General features: G+C 42.3%; 1 protein-coding gene and 1 pseudogene across 3 annotated transcripts; one reads left to right on the forward strand and one right to left on the reverse strand.

Moving 5' to 3' along the window:
• Nucleotides 1–6,478: 6,478 nt before the first annotated feature.
• Nucleotides 6,479–9,177, reverse strand: LOC133910698 (pentatricopeptide repeat-containing protein At3g16610-like; annotated as a pseudogene).
• A 7,286-nt stretch (nt 9,178–16,463) lies between these two features.
• Nucleotides 16,464–27,010, forward strand: LOC133912979 (protein FAR1-RELATED SEQUENCE 5-like). 3 transcript variants are annotated; one of them, XM_062355991.1, is made up of 4 exons: nt 16,464–19,203; nt 19,294–19,358; nt 24,453–24,573; nt 25,920–27,010. In XM_062355991.1, the coding sequence occupies exons 1-4, from the start codon at nt 16,797–16,799 to the stop codon at nt 26,438–26,440; spliced, it is 3,114 nt and encodes a 1,037-aa protein (XP_062211975.1). In that variant the 5' UTR covers nt 16,464–16,796; the 3' UTR covers nt 26,441–27,010. The 3 variants fall into 3 exon arrangements, 2 of the variants coding, with proteins under 2 accessions (XP_062211975.1, XP_062211974.1); XR_009908935.1 differs by having other exon boundaries at nt 16,464–19,358; nt 24,371–24,573; nt 25,920–25,947; XM_062355990.1 differs by having other exon boundaries at nt 16,464–19,358.
• The last annotated feature ends 749 nt before the right edge of the window (nt 27,011–27,759 follow it).

A 27,759-nucleotide genomic window follows, 5' to 3' on the forward strand; every position in this document is an offset into this window, starting at 1 on the left:
TGTCTAAATTCAGGTGCATTTACTTCTTTTTGCACTAGGTCATTCCACCACCACCGGCAATTGCATTCATTCCTATTTATTTGTCCAACGAACATACTCAGGATCATCCCCCCAGTCCAATCTCTAAAAAGGGGTCTCTCGGGATCCCTGTGACTGGAGTTAATCCTCCGACAATCACAGACTTCAGTTCCACTCTCTTCATCACATGAGGTGACACCTTCTGTACCTCCTGTTGCACCACCTTCAGAGTTTACCCTCTTTCATTAGCAGATGCATCAGCAGCAAATGGCAGCCCAGGCAGAGATGAAGGTGAAGCTTCAGGCTGATATGCTTTGCTAGCAGGAGCAGCACACGGTCCTCATGCAGACACTCTAGTAGCAGCAGACCATGTTTGCGACACTTCAGATAGACAGGGAGAACAACGCTCGGATGTTTTCATTCCTTTTCAACATGTAGGTCTTCAGTTGCCAGCTGCACCTCCAGCACCAACTCCAGCCTCGAGTCCTCTCCTAGGTAGTGTTGGTGGTCTCTTGAGTACTCCAGCGTCAGGCTTTCCTCTTTCAACACTTTTCACCACTAGAGTCTTCTCTCTACCTACCGGGACTTCTCAGAGGCCAATGCTTCATTCGTTGACATCACCTCTTACCACTGGACCTCTCAGCTTCGAGGACTCTCTGCAGCCGCTTGTCTCTATTTAGCACCCCTTAGTCGAGCCATCTTCTATTGTACAATCAACTTTTTGCGAGTTTTGAGGCTACTCTTCAGCAGACAGCAACTCAAGGTATCGATACTTTTAGCATCGACCCCCATCTCAACACAGTATCGGCAGAGGTTCCTGCTCCTTCTGCATCTGTTCAGCCTTCAGTAGGATCGCTCTCTCCGGTCATCGACACTGCCACTGAGCTTGTCTCTTCTGACTTCGAGTCTGACGCTTCTCAGTTAGTGGTGCAACCTTCTTCGATAGCGTCGACTCCTTGATCTTCTCCGGCTCCAGATGCTTACATGTGTTCTCTTTTTGGTACTTAGATGAAAAAGGGGGAGAGTCTAGTGGTAGGGAGAGTTGAGAGAGAGTCTTAGCATAAGTGTTTAGAGAGCTTTTGTTTCAAGGGGAGTTTAGGGGTTTGGGTAGTTAGGTTCAGCTTGTTGGATCTTATGGATTTGGATGTAATGATAGACTATTTGGTTCTCTCTATTGACGTGTTTCTCTTGCCATGACATTGTGTTTAAATTTCATACGTATTTAATTCTTATTCTTCTAGCATGATAGGTTGTTATAGTGCTAAATTTTCTCTTGCTTAATTGATATATGCTGTCAATTGCCTAGTATGATAGGGTACACTTCTATATTGTGTTGTCATCAATCATAAAAAATGGAGACTGTAGCATCTAAGCCCCTGGGTGGGTGGTAAATATTTTGGTGATTAATGACAACCGTATCATTGTGACTAACAAGTTTGTTTTGAAGGGTATCAAAAAATTTAGTCCACAATGATGATTGGGTATTCTTGGTCTCTAAGGCGATTATATGGACGATCAAATGAGATGTGCATCAAGATTAAGAATCTTCTAGTTTTAAGTGTAACAAGGGAGAGGAAGGACACTTAGAGTAGTATAGGTCTTCTTTCTTAGTTTTTTTGACCATACTATAAAGAGGGGCTAAGAGTAGTAGCTTGATCTAGATAAGTTTAGACTTGGTCTAATGCACACTTGTGAATCTCTAGCGCTAGGTAGCTCATAGAAGTCCATGGTTGAGATATCGTGAAGTTAGAACTCAAGAAAAGATTGAATTGGATGAGCTCAATGAAGTTAGCCTCACCGGATAGTCCGATGATGTGACTCTAGTTCTCACCGGAGCATTTCTCTTGGTTCAGACAAAAAACAAATGAGAAGATCAGATGGTCCGGTGGTTAACTTGCAAGTATCATCGGAACCTTTTCCTGGTGACATGTCCTGAATTTTTTGAAGCGCTACACCGGGGGTCCGGTGTTACCCCCGTGAGGGCACCGGAGATTTTTCAATAGAAGCAATTTTTTCAGGTGAAATTGAAGTTGAACTCACCAGATTATTTAGTGATGGAAAGATAGGAGCACCGGAGCATTTCTTGCAGAATTTTTTTTTTGGTTCCAGAAGAAGCTACTCTCACCAAATGGTCTGGTGAAGGCAAAGAGGAATCACTGGATTAATTTTTGCAGAGAAGGTTGCAACGGGTAGTCTAGCTTGGTTCTTCTGATCGGATGATCTAGTGATGAATTAAGTCGCACCGGATGAATCCACCGAATCAATTTTTAACAGTAGTAGCTAATGACCACGAGCACAGTGGGGCTTTGAAGTTTGTACTCACCGGATTTTTTGGTGATTGTAAGAAGATACTCACTGGATCATCCGATGTTAACAAAAAAGTGAGTTGTTAGGCAATAGCTAAATTTGAATCTCTAGCCTATAAATACCCCTTCACTTGGTTTCAGTTGGCTCTCTTGCGACCCCAGAAAAACTTATACACTGTGTGTGTCATCAAGAAGCAAGAGAGTGCAGTTGAGTAAATTTCAAAGTTTTTAATTGAAGGTTAAGGACATCTTTAGTACTCGGAGAGTAGCAAGTGTGCATCTAGCTGTAGTCTAGGCTTGATCTTGATCAAGTGAAGCTATTAACTTGTTAATCTTGGTGGTTGGCAACACCTAGCCAGTCTTTGCTGGTTGGAGGTGTCTCGATGAGCTCTTGGAGTTCTTATGAGAGCCCTGGGAAGAGCTATGTGCTTGGTTTGATATCCGTCAATCCAGATATGCAGAATCAGCAATCATGAGTGAGCACTTGAGATTTTGTGACTCAAGGGGAGTGATATCCTTTGTGGATGCTCCAACGAGGATTAGAGAGAGTGCCAACTCCTCGATACCTCATAAAAAAATTGGTGTTCTCTTGTTCGTCTCCTTATTTTCTCGTATTAACATTTGTGCTTTTACTTAGTTGCAAGCTTTACTTTCCGTATTTACTTTTTGTTCTAGCTTGCTTGTTTTCATGTTTTCACCTAGTTTGATCGTATACTTGTATTTCAATTCATCTAGGCTAAGGTTGTTACTTGTTCTAAAATTTGATAGGAATAAATTTTTAATAGCTTAATTCACCCTCTCTTGGGTCATTTGATACTTTCAGTTGATTATGAACTCTAAGATATTTACCATGATTAAGATACCACACTTTATATGATGACAACAGATCCAAAACCTAACCTTGGGCTTGGGTTTCTCCTGGGATTTGGTTTTTATTCTCACCATCACACTACTACACAGTAGCAACGTGAAATTTGGGATAATTACAATGCGCTCCTTGGTTGTAGGGTGTATGCACATCCTCTAGAGACTCTTGATGTTCGGACACTGTCGTTTTCAGTGGAGGTGATACTTACGGATCACATGTAGCATATTTTATGGGATATGGAACCATATGAAAAGGACAAAATAAAGGTGTCTCATCAGATTAGAAGGTGTAACTGATTATGGGATGTTGTTATGTGGTAACTAGTGTGTTGATTCTAAATTGTTGTGCCAGGTGAAAGTTTTGCTCTTTGGTGAGTTTGTTCAAATGAAACAATTTTCTATATTTTGCATGCCTTCAACAGATTTGTGGGTACTTTTCATTGTCAATCTTTCTATTTTTAGCCACTTCATGATCAAAGGTGGGATGCTAGCTACAGATGTAAGTGGGTCAACAAAGGGTAGTTGGATCACCACTCTAGTTCATTTGGCCTCTAAATACAATGGGAAAAAATGAAATAGCAATTAGGTGCAAGTGCATTTTTTTTAGGGTGGTGCTCTTGCCAATTTTTATATGTAACGGATTTTTCGTTGAAATACAGGAGGTTCTTGTGCTACCGAGAGATTTGGTCCTCTACTAGAGATATAGGGGTGGTATCACTTACAAACATAATTTACTAATCTTTTTCGCTAGGATTAGTACTTGTATGTACATCCTTATACATACTTACATATTTCATTGAATTCATATTATGTAGATGCTGCACAAGTAGTTCTTATTTGTTTGGAATAGTCAAGAAATAACTAGCATATAATATTTATGCCCTTGTCGGTTTGTCCCCATGCGTATGAGAGAGGGGGGAGCGGGAGAGAGAGAGCCGTCAATATGCTGATGCCATTGTAAACCCATCTATCTGGTGCTTATCTTATTGCCCTTTTGGTATTGTTAGCCCACCACAATAATTTTGTTCTTGGGACAAAATGTTATTGTTCTGGTTTACAAAGGAAAAGTTGAATTTCTGTCAAACTAAACTAGTGTCAGAACTGTGAACGTTGGCTATCAAGCTCAATGCATCCAATTGAAATTACATTGCTTGCATCATACATGATTTGGATTAAAATTGCATTGTTTACATGCTACAACTAGCAAAATGCATATGAGTTTGTCAAAGAGATTTAGGTATGTTTGGTTCGCGCTTAAGTTTGTCACGTCTAAGGTTAATCACGTTATAGATTTTTAGATAATTGTTTGATTGACTATCACAACTGTGGCAAGTCATACTTTTTTAGCTCTTTGGTCCATACGTCATACACTCAATTTTTTGACTAACTTTGCTACACTTGTGGCTAAAAATTTATTACCCACACTTTTCATAGCAAGCCTCACTTGACTAACCTTAATCGTAACAAACTTAGACGTGAACCAAACATGCCATTAATCTTACATATATGCTTCTAAGAAAATAAGTAGTGAAAGAGATTGTATTTGGGTAAGACGTCACTAGAATGAAATGATAAATCACAAGACACTTTCTAGAGTTGGTATGTTTTTGTAGGAAACATTCCTAGATAGTTTATATATAGATGATGTGGGTTGGGATCTTTACAAATGTAGGAATCCAATGATATTGATCAGGTTGTAGAAGTAAAAACTGGGGGCACGCTCTCCCGGCAAGTGTGTTAAGTGTACTAGGGTGGCATGCGTGGAGAAGGAATACACGTGTGAGTAGCCACAAGAAGGGTGCAACCTGTTGTATGAAAGTTGGCTGAATAAAGCTTACTCCAGTAATGTTTAGAAATTACAAAGTGTACCAAGTTGGCTTCATCGATAAGATCGGAACTGATATCCCTTTAAAAATACAATATTTATTTTAAATCTCTTGGCTCCACCGCAATAAGAACTGAAACTAGTTATGGTGCTTTCATTGAATGGGGTTTATAAAGTTACACAAAATTCCTCTATGGAAAAACTCAGCATTATAAGCATGCATGAATCTCTCTAGTATCAACACATTTACTAGTAATAAAGATCATCTCAAGTTATTATTGCTCAAGCTAATCATAATCCTTTTCGAGGCTTAGCAATTTTTTAAGGTTCGTGAAAAGGTAGCGTGATAGTATGAGCTTCCTTTTAAAAATGTAAGCAAAACTAGTAGTACTTACTTGGAGAGATATTTAACGAGCAAGCAAAACTACTACTTATTAAATTGGGCCAAAACCAATAACTAAATGCCTTTTGAATTATGAGGAGACTTGAAGGACACTTGAGGCTTGTGTTAATGTTACTATTTCTTAACTCCTTAATAAATTCAGAAAATCATCTGTGAAGCTAGAATTTATGTAACAATAATGCAGCACAATTATTGTCTAGATATTCTTAATATGCATTAAATCTTATGTGTACTTAAGTGGTGAGGAGCGGCTTTGAATTTTAACCTTCTGATATGATTAATGGATGATCAAGATGCAATTTGTTAGATTCATAAAACGAGCTCCCCTTATATTAATTACTATCGACACGGCCTTCACAAATTACACACCCAAAGCTTAGTTAGAATTAGTGGGATAGAACGAAGCATTGGGAAGACCACCCAAATACTCATCAATTAGTTGTAGGCTCGTCAGAACCACATCTATCAATAGTGTTTATTAATATAAAAAATATCGTTGTAATATCCTTGAACACCTAATTGTACACTGATTGATCTCTCCTTCCAATCGACTTCATCCAACGGTCCTATTCATTTCCTTTTGTACCCCCTCCAGCAGTTAATAGCTATAATAATACCAATATCAGTATCATCTATCAATATATACATAATTTTGAAAATATTTGGAGGAGATAAAAAAAAGAAGTATGGTTGTCCTTTGCAAACAGAATGATTAGCCGGTCCATGGATATATTTTTTTCACCTAGAGTTGGTTCTAGTTAGAAGCAGGCCTTTTTTGAATTTGTAACGGATGTTGGTACACTCATAACTACTATGTGAAGCTTTTGAGCTGCATTTTACATACATGCATGCATGAGGCATCTCTATTGTGTGAGATGCCTACACACGCCACATGCAACCAATATAACTCTTCAAAGTTGAAATGTTAAATTTTATTTTCTTGGACTTCTGGCAATTGAAAAAAGCCCTCCACATCAATTCAGCAACGGCATTGGCATAGAAGGAAGGATGGAATACCGAGCAGACGAATCAATGGCATATCTTCATTTTAGAGTCGTGCTAGCCGCCGGAGCCCCACAAGGATGCCGTCGTGCGACCCTGGCGAATTTGAAAGACAAGTTTGTCACTGTTGCACTCCCGGCAGCATAACACATAAGTTTTTGTGATGCATTTGCATCCATACACATGCATGATGCATCAAATGTGAAGATTTATTTTCTTGGACTTTTTTTTGCGAAAAAATGTCAATTGAAACTAGGCGAACTAACAAGCACTCCACATGAACGATATGTGCGTTGCATAAATGTCATACTTTTTTCTTGTAGCAAATCCGTACAGAAGAAGGTAGCTCACATTTGTACAGCCATAACCCCAGCTAGATCCGTCCTCAGTCACACAATCTCCTCATATACCTAAACAGCTTATGAAATGGTCTTTAGTTTTGGCACTATCACCAGAAATCTCCACATCTGCATTGCCCAGTCATGAAGTGATGAAATCCATTAGAGCATCCTCAAGGGATTTCCTTCACGGACGAGAATATCTTCTTGAAGGGATTTTCGTTCTCTTCAGTGTTCCAACGATTTCTTTTTACAGTTCCCATCACGAAGGAATTCTCGTTTCCTTCAGCACTTCAACGATTTCTCTTTATGGTTTCCGTCACGAAGGGATTCCTAATGACATTCTCTTTAGTACATGATTCTCTCTTTTTTTTTCTTCACGAATTTTTTCGAAAAGAAGTTGTTGAAGATGAGAAAAAAATAAAGTGAATGAAAATAAGGAGATGAATTAGAAAGGGAATGAAATAAAACGAATATGGTTAGAATGCTCTTAGCATAAATGACAATAATAATTCTGTTCCCAACTAAGGCCATGTACTTGATGGCAGTATGGCAGTCTCCACATACACAAAGATTCTTTGTAACAAAGATGATCTTCTCTTTGCTAAGACTAAGGACACCAACAGCTATTTATGCTAGCTTTTCGCTGAGATAAAGAAGCACCTTTCCTTTTTCCTCTTCCTCCAGATCTTGCAAAACAAAACTGGTATCAGCCTGGTAACCCAATTTCTACCAGGATATTATCCAGTTCTTCATATATGTCTGGAGAACGTGGATGAGATTAGTCTCCACCAATAAATGCATGTAAGGATCCATTTATCTCAATCCAACTGCAGCTGGGACTCTTCTTAAAGCCCTTAACCTTCTGTATTATTCGAACTTCTGCTGCCTCATCGAATCTCCCAGCAGAACTGAAAATGTTGGACAGCAGAACAAAGTTACCAGTTTCTCAGGTCCTAGTTTCTGGATCATCCTTGACACTTGCTTTCCTAAATCAATGTTCCTATTAATCCGGCAAGCTCCGAGCAAGGCTCCCCATACACGAACATTGGCTTTCAGCGGCATGCCCTGGATAAACTGATAGGATTCATCAAGGAAACCACCTTTTGCCAAAAAGATCGATTATGCAATATAGTGCTCCATCCTTGGAAGTATGCCATACTTGTGCTTCATCATATCAAACCAATGCTTCCCTTTAGTCACAAGTCCTGAATGACTGCATGAAGATATTAGACAGATGAATGTGACATCATCTGGTGAAAAACCTTGTTTCTTCGTGCCTAAGAACAATGTAGTGGCTTCCATTTTGCGTACATATCTATTAAAGCATTACATATAGAGGTTTCCGATGCAAGCCCAAGGGTTATGACAGAGCCATGATTGCACCTCCCATGCTGCAAAGCGGTCAGGTGTGAACAAGCTGGGATCACCGACACCATTGTTCGCGACATCTGGCTCCACATTGCAGGCTTGCATCTTCTTGAAGACAAGAAATGCTTCCTCTACCTTGCCATTTTGCACAAACCCTGATAAAAGTGCACTCACTATAAGAGATTGTGTCCTTGATGACCATTTCATCAAAGAGTGTCGTTGCTTCGTCAATCAAGCCAGCTTTGGCGTACATCGGGAGAAGTGAGTTCCCTACTGTGAGATCAGCATGAATTCCGGATTCAGCAAGCAGAGCATGCAGTTGTGTACCCATACAAAGATCAGAGCATGCAGTTGTGTACCCATACAAAGATCAGCAAGGCTAGCGCAGACCTTAAGACTAGCCTCAACAACTTCCCTTCAGGGATGATATTCCTATCGTGAGGGGATTTTCATTCTCTTCAGCGCTCCAACGGTTTCCATTCACGGTTTCCTTCACGACAGGATTCCCAGAATCATTCCCTTCAGGATAGAATTCTCCCTCCTTTTCTTTCGCGATTCCTTTCGAAAGGAAGCTATTAGAGATGAGAGAAAATAAAGGGAATGAGAACGGGGAAGAGAATCGGGAAGGAAACGAAATGAAGGGAATATAGTTGGAGATAGTCTAATAGATGTTGGAGAGAGAAAGCACAGTCCTCCTTGAGCCAGGATGTCCTTGAACAGACTGAAAGCTTCCACCGTTCTGTCGCATAGCACAAAGCCTCCAATTAGCGCGCTCCAAGTGACCTCGTTTCTGATGGGCATGGCGTGAAACACCCAGAAAGCATAAACCAAGTGTTTGCATTTTGCACACATATCCAGCAGCACAGTGCCGATGAGCACTCATTCCTCCCTGTGATGGAGAAAGGCACGAAGGCAATAGACATGTACGCTTGTTCCTTGGGAGAGCGCCCCATGTTCGGCAAGCAGCGGGAGGAGGGAAATGAGAGTGGAGGCATTGGGCCTGAGCTGAGGGTGGGCCTGCATGTCGAGGAGGTGGGCAATGACATGGTGGTTGTGACATCATGTGATGAAAAATTGGTTTGAACGATGAAATTGTCAGAGCAAAGTGGTTCAGCATAATGACATTAGAATAATATTTATGAATTGCTAAGATGCTACTTAGATATGCTTATACGCTGGTGTTAGCATAGAGATTATGCAATATACTTGTTTGCGTTGTGTTGTGTGAACTGATTTTGAGTCAAGTCGGGAAGAACTTGTGCTCGTACTAGTTTGTTGTTTGATTCATGCGTAGGTGTTTCTCGAAGGCGAACGTGGTCAATGACGGATCGTTGAACTAAGTTTAGGAAGGAACTAAGGTTTGGTGACTAGATTCAGGAGGAACTGATGTCGTAGTGATCGAGGATGTCATGCGAGATGTTCGGACTGGAGAACAATGTACGTGAAGACAAGGTTGCAAGTGTGTTGAGGGAGTGCAAACGAGCGCAAGGTCGTGGGCAACCAGATGATGTGATTGAATGGTGGAGTCATTCGAGTATATGGCTAGGTCAGGCTACGGTTTGACAGGTTGGAAAGTCTAGTCCCATAAAGAGTCGAGTGAGAGTCGGAGTTGGTTTTTACTGGGAAGAACGCTAATAAATCAATTGATTTGATCTCTCAACATAGCATGCCTCTTATTGAATCTTCTTCATCAAGTTTTTCCTTATCTTATATATCTTCATTAACCGATGATCAGCTTAAATTGATTCCTGAAGAAGATTTAGCAGTACTCTTTACTCATTTCTTTAAAGCATTACAAAATATGCGTATAAGGAAGAGAGGAAGTAAAGGTCCTCAAAGATGCTACGAATGTGGTGATCTCAACCATATTCGTTCTAATTGTCCTAAGCTTGCAAAGAAGACATCAAAAGAGGAGAAGAAGAAAAATAAGCGTTCATTCAATGACAAGAAGAAGAAGAGCTTTCTCAACCGTAAGATTGTGCATTGAGTTCTTTCAGCGCTCGAACATGTCAACTTGAGTGACGTTAATTCGGAGAGCAGTGATGATGACACAACATCCAAGAGCAAGACATTGCATGATTTGACTGGGTAATGTCTCATAGCAAGCAACAAAGAAAGCTCAATCGAGGATGAATTTGACAACGACGATAATGAGGTATTACCTACTTATGATAATATATCTAATGATATTGTTCGTCTTGGTACACTCTTAGAGAAAAGTAACAAAAAAATTTAAGAAACATGATGTTTTAATTGAATCACTGAATTCTAAAATTGCAAGACTTAAGATTTTAATTCCTGATAATGATTCTTGCAAGTCATGTGACTTAATTTATACTGAGCTTACTTCCCTTAGAGATGTTTATGCTTCTACTCTTGAGAAACTCAGAGAAGAAAATGAGAAGAATGAGAAACTTGTTGCGTTAAATTGCAGACAAGTTAAAAATGCTAGCTATTCAACGTCTGATTTGCTTGCAACTTCTTATTCTAATTGCTCAATTCTAGAATTTAAATTGCATGATGCTAATGCTAGATTTTCTCAAATAGCTAATGACATGATTACTCATAAAGTTCTTTTATGCTCTAATTGTCGTAAACAAAAGAAACCTATGGATGTTGTTTGTAATAAGTGTCCATCTCTTTCTAAATAAGTTGAATACATGAAAGGAACTTTAGAATATTTTTTTAAGGAAAAGAAATTTTGAACTTGATTTTAGATTCATCTAAGTCAAACACATGTAAACAATATTTAAGTTTTGATCCATATGCTCGTTTTAAGACAAATGCATCCATTATTGTCAGAGCTCTTGACATTGGTAAATTTAAAACACTTGCTGAATCTGAACCTAAGAAGGCTATTTTTAAGTCTGCTGGTGTCAATATAAAGAATATAGGGGTCTTCCACCGGGATGGCCCGCAACGGTCAGCTTTGGGCACTATCCACTTTTGTTCTTTGACCCATGACCCCTGTGCGACCAGTCGACGCCAGCGCGACCACGACCAGGGCCTTCGCAGGGTTCCCCACGACCAGTACTTACGGGTCACGAGGCAGGTACTCGTCTAGGCCAGTCAAACCTCATTTAATGCCGCTACTCACGCCATTTTACTTCCCCAGGCAGTGCACTCCAGCTGAGGCAGCATGGTTGGCGCAGAGTTACTTTATCCCGTCTCACAGACATTAATTGTTGCACGATGGGCACACAGACATGACAGGGGGCACAGTAGGCGCGCGTGGGAAACCTGCAGCAGGACAGGGCAGGCCGGGCGCTTCGGGCGTGACAAACGGGGGTGCGACCGATGGACGGGATGGGTGTCACAGGGACCCAGGGCAGGCACAATGAATGTAGGCTTGTAATGATTGCTTATATAATTTCTCTAGGACAGTCATGGGTCTTCTTGTTGGGCCCACTTGTAAGACTTCTCCCCCCTAGAATATAAAGGGGATATCTTCTGTAAGAAAAGGAGGATGAAGAAGAATATACAGGATGTAGGACTATTACCTCACAATGGGTCTGAACCTGGATAACTCTGGTGTTCTTGAGCAATAAATACACACATTACATAGGCATACCCACTATCCAGCATACCCTAGAGTCATTGTCAGGTATTTTAACCCCTGACATTTGGTGCGCCATGTAGGGGGCGCGTTTTCGAGCTCTGGTAAGTGTCGTTAATTTCTTTTGGGCTATCCATGTTTGAATCCCCAACGACTGATGAGTCTCACTCGGAGGATCTGAGTCATTGCGAGGTGTTCTTCATGGGATACGACCCAGACAAACCCGATATGTTCCAGAGTCAGCACATTGGACCTCGATCCGAAGACCTCGAGGGTCAACGAAGAGCAGCAGAGGCATCCATATTCAAGGCGCCGATGGGGGCTCACGTACTGCAAGTCCCGGGGGAACCAGCCCCATCAATGCCAGCCTGACCCGGAGGAGCGCTCACCGCGTCGAGACGGTCAACACCCAGCCCTGTGGCGCAAACCGATACCATTGGCCAGGTATGATCTGATCAGGTAAAAGAGTACCCAGAAACTAATCGGTGGTGTTGTTCCTTCGAGCATGTTCAACCCAAGGACGGACAAGGGATCCACACTTTGCACTTCTGACATGGGTAACAATCACTCCCCATTGGGGACTAGGACCTCAGAAAGGTAACCCTCTCCTCCCCCGGTACTGACCACCCATTGATAGGAAGGGGGAATCCTTGTCCTACCATGCAGGATTTCAAGGCACCGTAGGCGCGGTACTGGTCCCTAAAGCGAGACACGCTTCCACCGACCACGAACGATCACATGACCCTGCATCGTCAGATACATGGTTCAATTATGTTTTTCCAATTAGTAATGGCATTGCGGAGTACGAGGGCCTCTTACCTGGAATGCGAGCAGCACCCGCGCGGAGGGAGTAACACCTACTAGCAATGAGGGACTTGCTACTGGGTGTGACCCTAACGCCAAAGGGTTTTCCAGTGCTTGGACCAGACGATGGCGGCATACCACTCTGAAGTAAGAAAGCTAGAACGACGCGCCATCGACCAGGAAGTCATGCACATCCCTCACAAGGACTACTTCTTTGGCCGATGGGCTGGTCCGTCTGGCCTCTTCTTGCGAATCCGCCCCAGTCAGAATCTTCGGGAAAAAGATTCACACGACCACCCACCGCAGTCTCAGGCCAACATGGAAGGGATGCTCTGCTGGGAAACAAAACACTATAGGCAACACCTTTGGAGGCAACGCTTCCCTCGGCGCCTTCGACCTCGGGTGGCCATCATGTGGTCGCCTTGCTCAGTTTGGGTACGACTTGGATGGATCAGATGTTAGACTACCTTCAGAATCAAGAAGACCCTGATGACGATGTGTTAGCAGAAAGGGTCACGCGAACAGGCCGCGAGAATCCTCCTTGGTAGAGGGACGCCTCTGCCACCAAGAGAGCAACAACTCTTTACTGAAATACATCGCTCAGTATAGGGGGAGCATAGCGTTCACTAACATCCTCGGAGGCATACGTGGAGGCCGAACCTCATACCGCCCTCCATGATGCTTGCGAGCAGGTGAAACGGTGCGGGTCGTGCTAATACCACGGCCGAAATACCAACATAACAGCCCATGTAAGTGTTTTCAAATCCAAGAAACCAAGCTTTTTGTGTTGCAGGACTTCATAGGCAAACGCGACCTCCCACCAAATTGTAAGCATTTTCGTTTTAAGAACTTGACCGCCTGGTCAGCAGCTTCTTCCGCCGACTAGACAGTCGGGGGCTAGAACTATTAGGATATGTGTTTTGTTTTCTTGCAACCAGGTCTGTTTATCCCACTCGCTCATGATTCATTGGACGAGATCCAAAATTGACTGCTCGCACGCTACTAGGGGATAGCGCCTAAGGATTAATGACCACAATGCCACAATCCCTAACTCGGGTCGAGTGCTAGTCACCACCGAAAGGCTTGTCGGGCTAAAGGTCATCCTTAGTGCTGGGACCTAACTAGCAAGTGGGTTGACGTGATCCTTTCTAGGCATTACGAGCACTCTGAGGCTACTCGCCGCCCGAGCACAGAAAAAATCCACATAAAGACTAGTATCCTTCGTTACAAGGTGACCACTCGAATGAGACCCAGGGACTGGCTCTAGACGACCTCTAGACAATACTCCTAGGACCCAAAAATACCCCTAAGTGGATTGAACCAGACAGTCCAAAGGCAGGAACAAACATCATACAAAAATGAATCGGCATAGGCACCAAGCTCCTCCGTGGTCATCCGAGTGCCTTCAAAACTAGCACCGACTACTAGCAAGAGGTCCAGGTTGGGGAAGCGGGCACAAATGCAGGAGAGGGCAAGGCAAGCACCGGAGACCTCGACCTCAAAAAGGTGGTCGTCGATGGCCTCACGAATCCTTTGCTCGAGGCCACTTGCCTCCTTGGAGGCCGTCAAAAACCACTCAATATGACTGCTCACGGTGTTCCCAGGTGTCGGGCGAACCTGAACACTGGCAGACCGAAGCAGGGAGTCAAAGGAGGTAAAGGCCCGGCTAAGATGGCCGTAGAATCTCACTTACCGCTCGTCGCTCTCCTTGCTCAGCTGCTCTAGGTCTTTCTGTGCCGCCAACAGATCCTCCCGACAATGGCGAAGGCGATCGCAGAAGTCCTCTCTTTGCAGGACGCATTCCCAGGTCACCCGCTCTAGTTCCCTCCGCACCGTGAGTAGCTCCTTCCGGTAGGCTGGTCAAGAAACAGATCATAAGCCACACAGGAGTCGGCTGGTTGAACCTTGCAGGGGTAACCTGGGAGTATATGTTATATATGTGACTGATCTATGTTGCTCATTATGATAAAAACAACAAAAAAATTTGACTATCTCTTTCAATTTTTTGATGAAATCATTTTCAAAGGGAGAGAGAGTTTTTATGATAAAATTCAGTCATGCTTCCGAAATTTGGTTATCGTTTAATTTGTTGTAAAATTTGAATTTGGTTAAAAAATAATTGGCATTATCAATTCAAATTTCAACTAAAGTGTGGGGTAATTAGGACTGAGAACTATGATGGTGTTGGCGGCCTCAAACCAAATATTATTTTTGAGTAAAGGATGTGAAAACTGTCACGATTTTAGCATAGTAAAAATTGTGATTTGGTTAATAGGAGCATAGAGCAAACACACTAAGTATCAGAGAAGATCGAGGCCCTGTTTGTTTGGGCGGTAGCTTTTCTAAACATTGCTTTTAAAATCTACTTTTGAAAAGCTGATTCTAGATTGACTTTTGATTTGAATGAAGTGTATAATATATATAATATTCCTTGGAACATCATCCCTCATAAGCCAAAAAAAACTTCTTATGCCAGCTTCTGACTTCCAATAGTAAAGATATCTTTTGTTTGTTTAAGCTTCTAGCTTCTAAAAAGCTATAGCCCAAACATTCAGGGCCTGAACAATGGAGGCAAGGACGAGATGTTGACATTGTTGACTCCAATCTAACATGATTTTTGCACATGGAAAACAAAGAGGGGTTAGAGGGGCGTACTTCAACACAAACAACTCTGTCTTATATTTTAAAGTATATATGGTTTGAGATTATGACAACTATGGATGAAAACTGATACTTCATTCCATAAAAATATACTTGACGTTTGGGATTTGACACCTAATATATACTTTTGACCAATATTTTCTACTAGAATATAGGTTTAAAATATATTAAATTTATGAGATTATAAAAGTGTTTTTCAAGACAATTCTGCACATATATATGATACCTAATATATACTTTTTGACCAATGTTTTATACTAGAATATATTTTTAAAATCTACTAAATTTATGAGATTATGAAAATGTTTTTCAAGACAATATGATCTTCATATTTTCAAACTAAATATTTTAAAAGTTATTAATAATCAAAGTTTTAAAATTTTAATCGGATCTTGTTCTAAGCCTCCAGGGTAGAATAGTGTTTGGCCTATGTGACTCGAAAACAGAAACACACTAGGTCGGATTGAATATTCATGTTAGCTCAAAAACATGATTCGATATTTTATTTGGTAGAAAAAATTGTTTTCGTAGATTCAAGTGCTACCTTTCTGTTTTCTTTTGTGGTTGCACGTACTCCCACAATTTAAGAGACATATATGTTAAGGTTTGTGCTAACCTAGTAACAAACCTTAACTCGGATTTTGTTGTTGGCTATCAAGTAAAATGTTGTGCTGACCTAGTTAGACTAATAGTTGGTTGACTAAAGTAAGTGGATTAACTGGGTTAGCCATAAAAAATATGGTGCAAGACATATAAACTAATATATCATCTATACTATTTTTCATAACAAATCTAATGACACAATCGTCATGCGGCCAATCTAAAGACATGTTGTACGTAAGCCAGCCAAAGTTAAAGCGCTTGGCCACTCAATTTCTAAGTGTCCCATATATTTATGCATGAGAGACCAGGGGAGCATTGAAAATAAGAAAAAGAAAAGATGGCCCTAAAATCCACTTCTTAGCAATTATTTTTCAGAAAATAAATAAATAAAATTTATATAAAAAATATACTCCTAAAATCCCTTGCTCTCTGCCAAAAAGGAAATGAAAAATGAAAATGAAACGGCCTATTTTTGGGGCCTTTTTTGACCATCCGACAGCCGGTGATCCATTCCACCCGGCTGCACGTCAAAGTACAGGCAATCGCGGTGGGCCACGGAAGAAATCCCACTTCTCAGGCGGCCCCACCCATCGGAAAGCAAACAAACCCTAGCGAGCCGGACCCGGACCCACCCTCTGATCCGGTGTGCCCGGTCAAACCCCAGACCGACCCAGCCGGTCACGCTCCCCCAACCCCCCTTCCCCTCTTCCTCCCACCCGCACCTGGCCGGAGCACCGCCCCCCTCGCCGCCGCCCACCCCCGCCTCCCTCACCCAGTCTCGTCCTCACCGTACCCTGCGTCTCCCGGTGCCTCCCCTCTCGCTCGTCGCGCTCGCGCACCGCGTACGGCTCGATCGCCTCGGCCCTTTTTTGTTTCTCCCCGCCCGAGAGGCCAAGAACCGGTTCTTGGGGATCGCCGGTGGGCGGATATTCGTCCCCTGGAGAGATGCCTCTGGCTTGATGTACTGATCTTTGGGCGCGTGGGGCTACGAAAGGCGTCGCCTTTCGGCGGCGTGCGTGGTGCCGCGGCGGCGGCGGCGGCCATGGAGAGGGGCGCGGGGAGCGAGCAGGGGTCGCCCGAGAGCGAAATGGGCGACGACGACAACGGCAGCGTCGACTACGGCGCGGAGATGGAGGTGGACGCCGGGAGCGGCTCGGCCGGGGCGGCGCCGGCGAGCTCGGCCTCGGCCACTGCGTCGGCGTACACCGCGCGCTCCGGCGCCTACGACGGCGTAGACCCGTTCGAGGGCATGGAGTTCGACGACGAGGAGGACGCCTGGACGTTCTACAATGTGTACGCCCACCGCATCGGGTTCAGCACCAGGATTAGCGTCATGCACCGGTCGCGCCGGGACGGCGCCGTCATGTCGCGCCAGTTCGTCTGCGCGAAGGAGGGGTTCCGCACCTACCGTGGGAAGAATGAGGGTGCCCGTGCAGATGCTGGCACTGGCGATGAGGATAGTGGGAGGGGCCGACGCACACGGGCTGTCACAAGGGTTGGCTGCAAAGCCATGATCCGGGTGAAGAAGCAGGACAACGTTCGGTGGTCTGTGACCAAGCTGGAGACTGCACATAACCATCCCCTGGTCCCTGCGAACCAGGCCCATTGTCTGCGCCCGCACAAGCCACTGTCAGAGTGTGGAAAGCAGCGAACCTTTGGGGGGCATCGAAATGGTGGTACTCTTCTAGCAATTGAGCCGCCACCAACACCTCTTACGCCGCATGTGCCCCACACAAGCATAGCTCAAGTAGTTCCCCGGTATGTTTCGGATGGTATTGGGAATGGTACTAGAGTAATTTTGGATTACGTCAAACGAATGCAAGCTGAAGATGCAGCGTTCTTTTATGCCATGCAGTTTGTCGAGGGGCATCCAGTAGGGAATGTCTTTTGGGCCGATGCGAGAGCTAGGATGGCATACAAAGACTTTGGAGATGTTATTGCCTTGGATGACTACTGCAAAAGGAGCAAGCATGAGCTTCCACTTGTCGCTTTTACTGGAGTCAATCACCATTGTCAGCCAGTCCTATTCGGTTGCGCCATCATTGCAGATAACACTGAGGCATCATTTGTTTGGTTGTTTGAGACATTTCTATTGGCAATGTCTGGTCAACACCCTGCCTCTCTTACCATGGAGCATGATAATGCTGTACAATCAGCAGCTTCGAAGGTTTTTCCTCTAACTAGGCTCCGTTTTTGCAAGTGGCACATCATGAATGAAGCACAGGATAAGCTATCACATTTCCTGAATGCATTCCCGTCCTTTCATGAGGACTTCGTCAATTGTATCAACATGCCTGAGACAATTGATGAGTTCGAAGCAAACTGGAAGGCATTGATTTCTAAGGTAAGCTCTCAAAGTAGCGAATGGCTTGTCTCAATGTACAATTGCCGGCATCAGTGGGTCCCAGTATACTTGAGAGATACATTCTTTGGAGATGTGTCTTTAAAGCAGCAGTGCGCAAGCAGGAGTTCATTATTCGAAGGTTACATCAGTGCCAAAACTGATTCACAGTCATTCATTCAGCAGTACGAAAAAGCTCTAGACTGTTGTTATGAGAAGGAGGTGAAGGAAGAATTTGATACAAAATATTCACTTCCAGATATCAAGACATCATCACCTATTGAGAAGCAAGGAGCAGAGTTATACACAAGGTCAATGTTTTTGAAATTCCAACAGGAATTGATCGGTGCCTCTGTTTCCACTGCTGAAATAGTAAAAGAGGAGGGCAATGTTTCCATTTATAAAGTGACCCAATCTGAAGGAAGTGAGAAGCCTTTTACAGTTGAATTTAGTTCTTCTAAAAGTTCTGCGACATGTAGCTGTCGGATGTTTGAACATTTTGGAATTGTCTGTAGGCACATACTTACTGTGTTTGGTGCACAAGGTGTATCTGCACTTCCTTCTCAGTATTACGTAAAAAGATGGACAAAAAATGCCATGGATAGAAGCTCAAGCAAGAAAGTTGATGAAATTAGCAGAGTTGACGAGCCCAAGGAGGAGCAAAGAAGTAGCGCTGAGGATGGTGAGCAATCTCCGACATGGCGTTACAACAGTTTGTGTTGTGAAGCACTTAGATATGCTGAAGAGGGAGCATCATCATTAGAGGTTTATATTGTAGCAATGCAGGCTCTTCAAGATGCTGCTAACAGGGTTAATATAGCCAAGAGAGGTATTGGACAGGTAGCACCATTAGCGGTGATGCCAATTGCAGCCCAACCACCAGAAAATTTTGGAAAAGTCCAGGAGATTAGTTCTAGTAAGCAAAAGAAGAGAAAAAGGAATTCAAACAACTCAAGGGAGAACTCCTCATCAAATCAACTTATGTATGTGCAACAACCTGTTAATTTTCTTTTTGTTGCTCCTGACTCATCAAGTGCTTTACAAGGGCCTAGTCAGCTAGTTGCTGCTGCTCCCATTTCTTTGAGTACCCAGTATGGACAAACATCAGGTGCAAATCATTTAGTCGATGACAATACCTCACCTGCTCCTGTAGCTGCTGACAAGTTTTCTGGATTGCCTGACCAAAATGCATCATCAGCACCTTCAGGAAATGTGCAAGGAGGAGAAACAAAATCTACAGGCGCTTTTTCACAAATAAAAGAGGTAGTTTACTATGCTGACTACCACAGTTCATATTCTTGTAGAGTTATACTGGACTTGGGGGGAGGGGGGACACCATGCTTGGTATATGGAAAACTAAATCTTGAGTACTGAAGTACCCATGTCCTCCGTTCTTTTATAGGTGATGTTTGGGGTGGTATCCTCGTTCGGTTATAAGTGATGCCCTAGATGTTATATAACCATATCTCCCAAATTGCCCTTCCTTGTTCAACACGTACTGTATTGTATGAGTCCATTAATCACTTTGTTCATTGGCCACTTAGACTAAAATGGTAGCTCTTTGGTTGATCAACAAATTTGATGGCTACTAGTAAGAGAAAAAAATTAAAATTAATGGGATTGTCGTCTTGCATATTTTCTTAATATGTGTTTATAAGTCTAGGATGGAGGATTATATTCTGGTTACCATCAATAACAAATACTTGAGCTATCTATTCTTGCTGGCATTATTTTGATGACATATATATATAAAATACTGATGCTGGTTACCATCGATGACAAATTGACAGTAAGTGGCATTATTCTCCTGTATCTGTTCCTTTTTTCCTTTTTCTCCAAAATGAACACCGTATACATTATTTTTGTTCATTTGAGTGTGATGCTTGATTCGATGCTGCTTTGCAATCCCCTTTTTTCCTTTAACTTCCAAGTGAATACCACATAAGTTTTTTATATGCAGCTTAGCTGGCTACTTGATTGACTATTAGCAAATTTGGAGACAATTTCAGGATGGGGTGTTAGATTTTGCATGTAGCACACACATAGTGTTGCATCCATTTGGCGAACCTTTAATATGAACCTAAAATTTAGACATTTAGTGCTTCCTTGAGTTCTTTTTAGATTTAAACCTCATTTGTAACTATTTAGTTGGAAAAAACCTAAATAGGAGACTTCGGAAGAACCCCATTGAGAGATGGCCTCAATTTTTTGAGGATCAACTGCCACTCCTTCAGCTGAAATAATGTGGCCCAAATAGGAGACTTCGGAAGAACCAAATAAACATTTAGATTGCTTAAGAAATAAATGGTGAGATCATAAGGTAGCAAAAGCTTGGCGAACATGCTGGAGATGTTCAGCCCAAGAGGGGCTATAAATCAAAATATCGTTGAAGAAATACAAGACGAATTTTCGAATGTAAGGAGCCAAGATGTCATTCATAAGAGCTTGAAAAGTTACCGGGGCATTGGTAAGACCAAACGGAATGACGAGAAACTCAAAATGGCCATGATATGTACGAAAAGCCGTTTTTTCAATGTCAGCTGAATGCGTACGCACCTGATTTTAGCCTGAACAAAGATCTAGTTTAGTAAAATACTTGGCGCCATTGAGTTCATCCAAGAGTTCTTCCACCATTGGGATGGGAAATTTATCCTTAATAGTATAGTCGTTTACTTCACGATAATCCACACAGAAGCGCCACGAGCCATCATGCTTTTTGACTAATAATACCGATGAAGAAAATGCTAATGTGCCGTAGCGAATAATACCATTAGCCAACATCTTTGTGCATTGGCGCTCTAATTCATCCTTCTGCAACTGAGGATAACGATAGGGGCGAACAACAAGGGCGATAGAAGGATCTTTAAGGTGGATACGATGATCATACCATCGAGGGGGTGAAAGTCTGTAGGTACATCAAAAAGATCTTGAAATTCACGCAGTAAAGAGTCCATCATATTTGGGGAGAACGCGTCCAGGCAATAGTTGTGGGAAAGTATGGTGATTATGACCGTGCCAAGTTACTTGATCTGTTCGCCAAAACTTCATAGAAAGTGATCGGAAATCCCAAACAATGGGGCCACGAGAACTTAAACCACTGAACGCCAAGAACCATATCAAATCCTCCCAATGGAATAATATAAGTCAACCAAAAAGTTCTCCTGACGTATGAAGATAGAAATTGATTGACAAAAACTCATACTGGCGATAGAATCGCCGTTAGCAACGGCCACACGCATACCATGTCGGGGAGGAGATATTGGAAGTTGGAGACGATGACACATATCCTCACTTATGAAGTTGTGTGTAGAGATCGAATCCAATAATGCTTGCAATGTGCAATTGTTGAGGTGTACCTCCAGTCGCATTGTGATGGTCGTATTTATCCCGGTAAGAGAATGTAAAGAAATTCGCACATCGTCCGTTGTTGATGTTCTTGTCATGGTGAGTATGTCAGTAACCAGATGTGAAGGAATGGAACGACGTTCGAAAGCCCGGGCTAGAGCAATGGCGACTTCCAAATAATGGGGATCTTGAAGTTCCACCTCCAATTTAATAATGTTTGATAGTCCCGCATTATATAGTTTGGTTTGTTGGTGAGAATCCAGATCATCCACCCGGTTGAGAAGCTGAAAGAAAGCATCCGTAAAGGTGGCCACCATTCCTGATTGTCGGAGGCAAATAAGAGCCCCCAACGGATTATCGCGGGGAGGGGGTCCAAAACGATGATTAATGGCAGCAACAAAACTGTCCCAATTTGGCATGCCCTCATCGCATTCCAAGCGCATATACCATTGGAGTGCACCATCGGTGAGATGAAAAGATACTAGAACCACTTTATCCGAGTCCGGGGTACGTTGTCCTTGGAAGAATTTTTCACAACGATGCAACCACGAAAGAGGGTCCGTGGAGCCATCAATCTCAGGAAACATCTTATAAGAGGAGGAAGACCCTGTGGAAGGTTGTGAAAACACCTCAATGAGATCTTGAGATTGAGGGTGGTCATGGATCTCAAAGCATCCTAGCTTGGAGTCGGTGACGAGGAAGGCTTCCAACGCAACCTTTTGAAGTCTCAGACGTCTCTTTTGAAGTCCGTGGACTGGCGAAGTCGGCAGACAACTCATTGACACATTGGCGGAACTCGTGGCAAAATTTCTCAAGTTGCCTGCAAAGATCTGCCTATGATGGCGCAAGATTGGATCCTCCGTTGATCTCCATGAGTGGACTAGACAACAGAGGTGTCTCTGATACCAGATGTAGTGGGCGCTTGTTGGAAGGGGGAGGGCAGCATAGATCGTAGTCGAGGGAGGTCGTAGGGTGAGGTTGGAGGGCCTTCTTGTGCCCTGTGTTGGCTCGCGACAAGGAGGAGGGGGAAGAGGTGGCGTGCGGCGGTGCTGGTGGTGCGTGGTACTGTTCACGTCGGTGAACAGTATTCGTGAGTGGAGAGGGAGAGGAGAGAGGGAGAAAGAAATTCAGGGGAAAATCCTAAATCTTTCTTGATTTTACTGATAGATGTCTCCCTCTATATATATAGAGGAGAAGACTTGACCCTAAGAAACTAAAGATTGGATCTTATAGATATGATCACAATCTTGCTTACATTCTTAAAATAAAATCTGCTAATTATATCTAATGACACGTGGACCAACCGGGTCCACCCTAATATGTGGCGGTTTTAGCCTGCCACCTTGCTCTTCTTGCGGCTATATTGTTGGCCGACCATGACAGTAAACAAGGCTATACTATTGGATTGTGACATGCTTCATGAAAATATCACTGATGACCAACATTTTAAAATCTTATTAGGCATACTATATTATGTGTATTAACAGCATACAAAAAATGATTGGGCAGTGTAGATCATGTAAAAAGTAGTGTGGCTCAAGGGTAGGATTAAGTGGGAGGGAACAAAGGTTTTACTCCCTCCATTTCTTTCTACAAGGCATATTAGGATTTGAGAAAGTCTTTCAAAGTATACTTTGTTTATTAATTTCTCTTACATTATATTATCAATTGTTACAAAACCAATATTTTATTAAAAAATCTGTGAAATACGAATCTATTGATACATCTTTTTTACACTAGACATACGCACAATGTGACTAATTGTTGGTCAAAATTTACGAAGTTTGACTTTTTTAAATCCTAATACACCTTATGTTTTGAAACGGAGGGAGTATATCATTTATTAAATATGATCGTGCATTAGTGACGGAAGTGCTAGAATGTGAAGTAATTTCATTTTAATTTATAACGCTGCGACTTTCTCAAAGTTGCTTTGACTGATTCATTAATAGCGCATTGATAAACTCAAAACTTTTCCTTGAATTTTTCTTGCATACAATATAACAATTAGCAAATTATTAAAACATCTGGGAACATAGGACTGTAGTGGATTTTGTAGCCAATCCAGATTAAGCGGGAAATGGGGTGGGTTTGGTACTCCCTCTAGTCACAAATACTTGATGCTTTGAACAATGACGTAGTCTCCAAAACATAGTTTTGGTCACTATTTTCTATTGGAACAAATTTATGAAATCCAAACATGTTATGATATTACAAAAGTGTATTTCAAGACAAATTGATACATATAATTTTCATGTTTCCAATCTATATATTTGAAAAGATATTGATAGTCTAAATTTCAAAATTTTGACAGAGCATGTTCAAAACATCATGTTTTCGTGTCTGGAGGCAGAGAGGGTAATTTTTATCAGGCTATCAACGTATATTAGTGATTTCTTGGATATGGCATGTTTGCCTGGTAACTGTCAATATTGTATGAGAATTATCAATTGTGGTATTCTTACCATTTTAAGTACAGTTACATGGCTGACATGTCAGAAATGTTGCATGCCATATATTGTAGTTATAACATTTCTCTTTCTTTTGTTTTCTTTAGATTAAATATTATTAGCTTACGTAAGTCCCAAACTTAAAAAAAAAATCCTTTGTTGTCATCAATTGAGTCCAATCTACTGAATTGGTATTAGCTGGAATCTGGTTTTCTTGACATCTAATCTGGTATTGTGTGGTGTGCTCTGTCAACAGTTGTACGGGTCTATTTCAGTTGCATCATTCAACAAACTTTGTATCTTTGGTCCTCTGTGAGAAGGTGATTTGCCTTTGTATAAGAACTTAGCACGGCAGTTTGGTTCACAGTTATTACCAGTGGAGACAACATCAAGGTCCCTCTTATACAAAGTTCTGCTCCTGCCATAGCGTTTTTCCACTTGCAGTCATAACTAGTTTGCATTTCCTTACTACATGTACAGAGTGATTGCAATTTCAATCATCATGCCTTTCCTACACTAGCTTCAAGGTTCTAACTGTGGTAAGTCCTGATGGAATCCGCAGAGCCATGAACTATCCCAAGCTAATGGCAACAGGGGATCAAATTCTAGTCCTGCACCACAGCTTGTGACTGTTCCTATCGGATTGTGCCTTCTGCCCATGGATGGCTCCAAGATATCTGCAGGTATGTGCTGCCATGATTTTACTTTGCTACTCAGATCTTTAAGTTGTTCTGTTCCAAACATCCAATACACACTGTATATCTATTATGTGCCTAGGCGCACTGTGGTTCACTGTTATGTCACCCCTAGTTACGATCCCAAATGCAGTACAATTACGATCTACAAGATATGTCAGTTACTATAAATATATATGGTCGTAACTCGGTACTTTCTCCAGTCGTAATTATGTACTTTTTGTCATGTGATCGTAACTTGTTCACCTCTGCGTGCACCCCTGTTATGATCTAAAAACAGTATAATTATGATTCACAAGATATATCAGTTGCGATCTATATAGTTGTGATCGTAACTTAATTATCTGTGCTGTCATAACTGACTATTTTCTTAGTCGTAACTGACAGATAGGACAGTATAGTTGTGATCGTAACTATCCACAAGATATGTCAGTATAGTTGTGATCGTAACTGACTATTTTTTTAGTCATAAATGATAGTTTTTTGAGTTGTAACTGGGGGATGGTACAACAGTAAACTACAGTATGCCTAGGCGCAGAATAGACTCATCGTGTGTGTATATATACGACGAGTCTATTCTGCGCCTAGGCGCAACAGTGAATTCACTGTTGCGCCACCCTCAGTTGCTGCAGCCACCTTCGCACCACTCCAGTTATGATGGCATATATAGGTGAGTTGCGATTACATGATAAAAGGTATATAATTACGAGAAACATTGTAGTTTACTACTGCGCCACCCCAGTTATGTCTAAGAAAATAGTCAGTTGCGACAGCACAAATAGTTGAGTTACGATCACATGACAAAAAAGTCAGTTACGATAACAACTATACTGCTTTTTGGATCGTAACTGGGGTGTGCGCAGAGGTGATCCAGTTGCGATCACAGTTACGATTAAGAAAATAGTCAGTTACGACAGAACAGATAGTTGAGTTACGATCATATGACAAAAAGTTAGTTACGATAGTAACTATACTGCTTTTTGGATTGTAACTAGAGGTGTGCGCAGAGGTGACACAATTACGATCACATGACAAAAAAGTACATAATTACGACTAGATAAGGTACCCAGTTCCGACCGTATATGTTTGTAGTAACTGACCTACCTTGTGAGTCGTAACTATGCTGTTTTTTGGATCGTAACTGCGGGGGACGTAACAGTGAACTACAGTGCGCCTAGGCACATAATAGACTCGCCGTATATATGTGTATGCCTGAACCTTTCTGTTAAGTTGTGGCTGTAATATACATGAGGTAATTTGAGTTTTCTTAAAAGTTATTGAATATATAATAATCCATTTTACTAAAAAGGTCTTTGACATCACTTTTCATGCAGCTGGTATGAATTCTGTACATCCCGGAGATATCAGTAGCAACGGCAAGGTCTCACTTGGTCTTCATCACTGTCAGTCATCTGCACAACAGTCAGCTGCACCTTCACAGACAAAAACACTTGACAGTATTGATTCTCGGGCAAATCCTGAGGGTTCTTCTATAAGGGCTGCAGCCATTGCAGCTGGTGCACGCATTGCGTCTCCATCTGATGTAGCTTCAATCATAAAAGCGGGGCCGAAAGGTGCCATCCACATTAGGCCTGGGGAAAACCTCCCAAATAACCTCACACCATTAGCACCAAAACCGCTCTCCTCACTGCCTCCAGTGAACACACCCAACTCGGCGCATGCATCCCCTGGCCATACACAGCCTGGACAGAGACCCTTTGGTGATTCAGCTGCAGCCAAGGATGCAATTTTTGGTTCCACAGATGGCAGTGACAATGACAAGTATGATGACAACAAAGACACTGATGACGATGAATATGAGGGGCTAACCAGCGATGAGGCGGAACACGAATAATTTTCTCTCCCTGCACTAACCTCTCATAATGGCATCTGAGGTGCTGATCTTTAACAACCTCTTCACCAATGGAATCTCTTAGAGCACAGTTGTATACGTGTTTATAACCTGTATTTAAAGGTCCCAACTATGACCTCCATGAGCCTAGAATTCTCTTTTATCTTTCTCTCTTAGTATGGCTGGAAGCCCCTTTTGTTTTTAACTTAATCGCAAACATTGAGCTGTCTTGAGCTTTTTTTGGTTGGCTCCTAATGAGGTTGGTCAGCTGGTCTGATAGTCAGTCAGTTCACATGCTGTAGCTCATTAGTAGCTATGTACAGCGTGAGTTGTATGCTGGTGAACTACTTCAACAGTCCAAATTTTTGTATCCCTATTTTTTCTCTTCTTGGAAAGAGATTTGTTGGACTTGAGCTCACGATCCTTTTGACTTGTTTTGGAAGAGTAGTTGGTTCTTGGGGAAAGAAAAAAGAGATTCTTGGAGCAGGACATGCTCTTGCGGCTTGTGGAGTTGACAAAATTGTTTCTGCACAGCGACGTCCAATCAGAAATATATGTTTGGTTTCCTTGGTAGAGTATTACTGATGCCTTTTGCTGACTATGTTTTGCATCATTCGGATCCATAAATCATGCCATGTCTGGGACGTGATGCAACTTTTGTCTGTTAAAGGTTTAACATGCTGGTACACGCATGCAGTTTGGTGTGCTGACTGATGCATTTGCTGGCGCCAGCAAACCTGAACTAATGAACTAATTGCTTAGGTTAAAAAAATGTAGTGTTTTGACATTAGCATGGTCCCTAAAATGTGACTTTGGCCACCAATGTAAAAGCAAAATTGCAATACCATGATTTTTTGTGCTCGTATTGTTTTCAAATATTAAGAATCTAAGACTGTCTTATCTTTGACCCCGTTGTGAGTGGAATGGGATCTCCTTCGGTGAAATCAGGTGACTTCAAATTATTATGCACCATTGGATCGTAAAGCGACAGATATGATATTGTTGCTACAGTACATCAGAAAAATCTGATGAAGTTGCTATAGTACCATTACTGCAATGACCGTTCTACAGTATTTTGACGTTAGAGTATTGTTTATCCTCTCGCATTTTATTGTTTTCAGTGACTTCACACCCCTGAAGTCAGGGAATCGGGAGTGGAATGGGATCTAAGGACTGAACTCGTATAGTTTTCTCCAAGCACGAGCTGCCATGAACCAATGCAACCACTAGGAGGATGGACACGCGTATGTGGCATGTCATCGTCGAGCACCAACCCCCCAAGGTAGGAGCACCTACCATGGCTCCTTTTTCTCCTCCCGTTG

Source organism: Phragmites australis, chromosome 3 (genome assembly GCF_958298935.1).
Source record: "Phragmites australis chromosome 3, lpPhrAust1.1, whole genome shotgun sequence".
In the NCBI taxonomy this organism is placed as follows: domain Eukaryota; kingdom Viridiplantae; phylum Streptophyta; class Magnoliopsida; order Poales; family Poaceae; genus Phragmites; species Phragmites australis.